The 6000-nt window shown below is 56.9% G+C and overlaps 1 protein-coding gene across 1 annotated transcript in view; it reads right to left on the reverse strand.

Moving 5' to 3' along the window:
- Positions 1 to 4793, reverse strand: part of NFAM1 (NFAT activating protein with ITAM motif 1) — a 44545-nt gene extending 39752 nt beyond the window's left edge. The window contains exon 1 of the mRNA XM_028115340.2: positions 4602 to 4793. Within this exon, the coding sequence (XP_027971141.1) occupies positions 4602 to 4671 (70 nt within the window). The 5' untranslated portion in view covers positions 4672 to 4793. The remainder of the gene's footprint in view (positions 1 to 4601) is intronic.
- Positions 4794 to 6000: the final 1207 nt, after the last annotated feature.

The raw sequence follows: 6000 nt of genomic DNA on the forward strand, positions 1-6000 counted from the left end.
CTTGGAACGCCTCCTGGGGTTGCCTGCGGCTGAGGAGCTGAATCCAGCCCACTCTCTTTGGTATCTGCTGGGCATCCCCTGGGTGCCAGGCTCCGTGCCAGGAGTCAAGGATTCGAACCAAGAAAGTGCACAAGTTTCCCGCCCCCTGAAGCTCACAGTCTGCCCGGGGCGGGGGGCAGACAGCTTGGGAAGAAGCAGCCTCCATGGGGACATGTGCTCCCAGAGGCACTGAACAACATGGGCCTGGGGGCCACCCAGGAGTGCTCACAGCCACAGACGTCGAGCGCCCGAAATGTCGATCATAGCTAAAGAAATTGCAATATATTCCTTTAGTGGGACACTCCACAGCAGGGGCTGACAAACGTGCTCTGTAAAGGGCCAGGTAGTAAATATTTTCCGCTTTGCGGGCCATATGGTCGCCCTCGCAACTGCTCAACTCTGCCGATGGAGGCTGACAGCAGTCCTAGATGGTCTGCGAATGAATGAGTATGGCTGTGTTCCAATAAAACTTTATTTATGGACACTGAAATGTGAATATTGTATCATTTTCACGTGTTGTGAAATATTCTTCTCTTGATTTTCTTCCAACCATTAAAAACATAGGAAAAAAAAAAAAAACACTCCTATCTCGCAGGCCATACCAAAAGGCAGCGGGGCTGGATTTAGCCTCCCAGCATTGCTGTTTCTGATCCCAGCTCTTTAGCAACGAAAATACACAAACTATAGCCACACCAGCAACTGGACAGATCTTACAAAACGTAACTTGGCGTGAAAGAAGCAGGTCGCGAGAATACACAGCATCACTCTGATTATACAAAGTTCAACGACAGGGAAGATGAATCCATATCGTTCGGGGACACATACTGAGGGATAAAACTATAAAGAGATGCCAGGAAGCAATTGCCCCGAGAGTTGGCATGGGAGAGAGGGGTGTCTAGGTGGCGGCCGGGGGACCACGGGCTCTGGTGCCCCACGGTGTTCTCTGGATGGTGGTCACACAGGACTTTGTTTTATGTTTATTGTACTTCTCTGTGTAGGTATTATAGCTCATAACTTAAAAAGAGAAAGCAATGATAATAGGGCCAACTGGAAGAGCATCTGAACCCCTACCTGACAGGCATTTATAATCCTCCTGGAATAGAGCCCAGTGCGATTCAGATCCCACTGCTGGGACAAGAGACCCTCCCCTCCAGTCAGACTGAACCTCTCTCTGTCCCCTCCCCGTCTCTGCCTTCTGGCCTCTCAGTCTTTATTCCCGCTGTGCCTGTCACCCACCCACATGCTCTGTCTCCTCCCCCTCGGGGCTCCCTTGCCCCCGCCAACACTCCCCCTGCCCCACCTCCAGCAGAGAGGTGCTTCTCTCCGCCTGCCTCGAAAGCTCTTTATTGGGATTAGACAAAGATGAAAAGCAGAGGCCAATCCCGACAGAGGCTCGGAGCTGCAGGAAAGAAGGCAGGAGGCTCCTGAACATCTTTTGGACAACAAAGGGAGCGGTGACACCTGAGTCCAGAGCAAAGGGGGAGGGGAGCAAACCTGCATCGGTAACTCTCTCCTTGGGTCATGTTCTGTCACGTTCTCTGGGCAAGTCTCAGCGTTTCCACCAGGCTGAGAGTCGGGGTTGTTCACCTCCAGGTCTCCCCCTGCCCCCGTGCCCAGAACTGGCCCTCCTCCATGGATATTTGAGAAATAAATAGAGCCCAGAGTTCTGGAAAGGCCAAGAAGGGAAAGGGGACTGACATTTGTTGAGGACACAGAGGCTCAGAAAGGTTAAGTAATTTTTTTTAAAGATTTTATTTATTTGTTTATTTGAGAGAGAGAGAGAGAGAGAAACAGTATGAGAGGGGATAGGGTCAGAGGGAGAAGCAGGCTCCCCGCAGAGCAAGGAGCCCGATGAGGGGACTCGATCCCAGGACTCTGGGATCATGACCTGAGCCAAAGGCAGTCGCTTAACCAACTGAGCCACCCAGGCGCCCGAGGTTAAGTAATTTGTCAAAGGTCACACAGCTGTCAATGGAAGAAGGTAGAACTTGAACCTGGGCTCTGCCTGGCCCCAAAGCCCTCGCAGGTGACTGAAGCCTGGTGGAAGCAAGTCTTGAGCAGACGTACAGCTGCTCCCAGGAAAGCTGAGTCTCGGGTTTGCGTGACTCACCTCTGGGGGAGAGCAGTTGCCCATGAGACCACAAGTGGCTCCCAGACCCTTTGAGAAAAGTGGAATTTGCAGAGAGCTCAAAAGACTGGAGGACAGTAGGGCTGAGTCCCGGCTCACGACAGGAGGAGGAGGGCTGGGAGCAAGAGAGGTCCTGAGACACCAAACCATAATGTGCCAGTGGCCACTGGCAAGGTCAGAGAGACCCCAAGGAACCTGTGCGCTGGCTAAGATATCCACCTGGCCAACTGAATCTTGAGTTTTGATTGGCTCTGCTAGACGGGCAGGCAGCTGGCGTTCTCTGAGCCCCGACCACGTGCCCCAACCACTTAGTCTCAGGGTGTGACACCAGGCAGGTACTACTATCGCACCCATTTAACAGATGAGGCAATTGAGGCACAGAGACATTAGGAAACTGCCCAGGGTCCTGGGGTGAATCGCAGAGCTCAGATGGAAGGAAAGTCAGGCTGAACGCCCTGGTGTATGTACTCAATCCTGCGTCACACCGAGGCTCAGAGAAATGGTGCTCTGTCCCTGGGCTGGACTTTGATGACAGACAGAGGGAGCCAGGCACCCTCAGGGCAGGACCAGGAGTGACCGTGTTGTCTGCTGCTCCAGACTATTCTCGGGGACCACGAGGGTTTTTCACCTCTTGTGAAAGAGCAGAGTTTCTCTTTTGTACAACCTTTGCTGCAATGCTGGGGGCGGGGGGCGGGGAATCCACTGTATGTTTATAGTTGAGACAGTTACAAAAGCACTTCCCACCGCAGCATCCGCAAAGTGTCGTCCACTGTTACCCAGCTGTGCTGGGTCCCTTCTGGGGAGAAGGGGCCACACAAAAAGAAATGATGAGAATTTAGGGACGTTAAGTTAGAAATGACCGAGTCCGATGCACTGTCACTAACAAACTGCCTTTCCTCGGGGCCATCTCTGCACCGGCCATGGGGGCGGGGGGGGGTGCAGGAGGGGGCCCAAGGTGTGCAAGATGAAAGGGAATGATGTCACAAGGGGCCCAGCCCAGGAAGCCTGCAGCCGGTACCACAGCCAGCTGTTGTCCCCTTGGGGGAGGGGAGTGACACTTTCTATGAGGAATATTCTTTACAAAGAAGGCGGCTGGGTGGCTCAGTAGGTTAAGCATCTGCCTTCGGCTCGGGTCATGATCCCGGGGTCCTGGGATGGAGACACGCATCAGGCTCCCTGCTCAGTGGGGAGCCTGCTTCTCCCTCTGCCCCTCCCCCGACTCATGTGCATTCGTGCATGTGCACTCTCTTTTTCTTTCTCAAAAATAAATAAAATCTTAAAAAAAAGAAAAAAAAAGCTGAGAGGAGCCCTGGGGCCCACTGCCAAAGATCCTGGCCTGGGGTCCAGGTAGACTTGGGACTAAACCCGACCTCCACTCACCCTCTAGGTCTTGGGCAAGCTACCTGGCCTCCCTGGGCCTCAGTTTCCCTGTTCTTAAGTGGCGCTGTTAGTGACTGCACCCCAAGGGTGGCTGGAGGGGGCTGAGGGTGAGAGTAAAGCCCAGAGTAAGTGCTCAAAGAGGCTAATTCATGATAGTAAGAAGAGCCGTTGTTGTTTACAGTCTAAACGAAAGGCAGAGGATGAAGCAGAAGTGGGGGGCAGCCCCCCAGCAGCCTCAGAAAAGTCTGGGTGAACAGGAAGCAAAGCATCCAGGCTGCACAGTGGCGGGAGGGGTGGGGTGGGTGGGGTGGGTGGGCCTGGGAATCCCAGAGGGCCCAGGGCTGCCCTGGGAGAGACTGAGCTGGAGGGACCCCCTCGTGGGCAGCCCCAGAGAGACACACTCCTGGGGGTTCCCTGGTCTGGACGAACGTGCCCCAAGGCCACACAGCCCGAGGCCTGGCTTGGATCCAGGCCACCCCATTTCTGAGGCGACCTGGGACCAGAAACGGGGGCATGGCGTTGGCCCCAGGGAAGGCATCAGCTCCTGTTGCAAGGTGGCCTCTGGTTGCACGCCAGGAAGTGGGGAGTACCACCCTCTCTGGCAATAGCGACGATTTTGCGTCCCAGGGCACAGTGTTCCTGGGGGCCAGCCCTCGTCCGCCCGGGTCTCCCCGGCTAACGTGGGCAACAAGGCCGAGGCCAGCCCTGCCGCTTAGCAGATGCAGATTCCGTGGGGAGTGAGCTCCCCACTGACCCCACACCGACCCCACCTGCCCTTGGCTGCGGGGACGCCCACCCGCCGTGGCTGAGGGCCAGCGGTCAGGCTGGCGGTGGAAGTCTGCTAACACAGCAGCAGCGAGGTGGGGGCCACCTGGGCAAGGCATCAGCAAACCATGTCCCCGATCCCCGGAGGCTCTCCCTGTGAAGTCTGCAATGTTCAGACGCAACCAGCACACCTCCCGAGACAGGTGCCCAGGACTTAGCTGCACGGGCGGATGAAAGGCGCCCTGATGTGCCGGCCAGAGGGCTCGCGGGAAGAAGGAAGGCAGCGTACCTGTGAGCTGCAGCGTCCAGGGAAGCAGGAGCAAGCCCAGGAGCCAGGGGCCCGAGAACGTGTCCGCCATGGAGGCCGGCTCTCCTTCGGGGCCTCCCTCGCAGTCTTCCTCTTTTGTCTCAAGTTCACAGGAGGCGGCGGCCTGCTGGCCTCCACAGTTCCCCTTTGAGTTCCCACAAAGCTCCTCCCTGGCCACCCTTCTGCTTCCTCAGGGCCTCACTGGGTCTGCTCCCCTTAGTAACCCTGGACTTTCTGAGCAAGGAGTGGGAACAGCCCCGGGGTGAGGAATCTGGGCCGTGCACCCCTCCCGGCGGGGCCTCCCCGTCCACCCCGTGTTGGGGTGCTGCTCCCCTCCTCGGTCCCCTTTGAGCTGGTGGCCCAACCAGTAGACATTGGTGACAGAGGGGACACAGAATTCCCATGAGTAACTCTGGGGTTTCATTTAGCTGCTCAGAGCTGAAACTTTTAAAACTGTGCTCACAGATTTCCCGTCAGACATCGCCCAGGGACCCCTGGATTCATGTGCTCATCCCAGCGCAGGGTTTCCAGGGGGCGGTGGCGGTTGGGGGGATCGGCTGGGGGCAGGTGCGTGAGGGAGAAGGGGCAGGCAGCTAGGGTGAGGGCAGGAGCCCGGCACCCCCTTCCCCAGCAGACCGGGGTTTTTTACCGTTGGCCTTCTGGAGCCCAGCCCTAGGCCGAGCTGGATGAGGTAGGGGGGTAGATGTCTGCCTGCAGGCCCAGGGAGGTAGAGGGCAGGAGTCTGGGGGTGGAGGGGAGGACCCCAGCACTCGGGCGAGCGGAGGAGGCTGGGGAAATGCGGTGAGTGTTGGCACGCATTCGCACTTCACCTCCTTTCCCCATGAGTGCCCATTAACCCTCAAGGCAAATGTGATTATTCCCAATTTTACAAAAGAGAGAACTACGCCCCCAAGAGGCAAAGCACCTTGCTCGAGATCGGGGCAGGTACGTGGGGCCAGGATTCAATGCCCAGCGGTGTGAAGCCTGCGCCTCTGTCCCCACTCCATGCAAACCCCACGATGGCACAGAAGGGGTCCAGTTTCGGTCCTTCTTCCAAATGCTTTCCCCTCAGCCGCTCTGCACATGCACGCTGAAAGCCAGGAGATGTCCCCCACCCCCCCACCAGCAGCACCAGGAGGGGGGCAAGGAGGAACAGGGCTGCCCACCAGGTGAGGAAAACGTATAGACGCCAGCCACTTCCTACTGGCTGGGGGGCGGCGGGGACCCCAGTGGTATTGACTGTTGATCCATCACAGTGATACATGATCGCATATGTCACAGTGAGACACAGATAATCTGCTTCACGCTGTTTCCGACCTCCGGGGGGAGCAGGTTGTCTAAGCACCTCGATGCCATGGTGATAGACGTCACGTTAATGTCC

The sequence above is a fragment of the Eumetopias jubatus genome, unplaced genomic scaffold (genome assembly GCF_037043125.1).
Source record: "Eumetopias jubatus isolate StellerSeaLion01/CBP00866 unplaced genomic scaffold, mEumJub1_p1.0 scaffold_8, whole genome shotgun sequence".
Classification (NCBI taxonomy): Eukaryota; Metazoa; Chordata; class Mammalia; order Carnivora; family Otariidae; genus Eumetopias; species Eumetopias jubatus.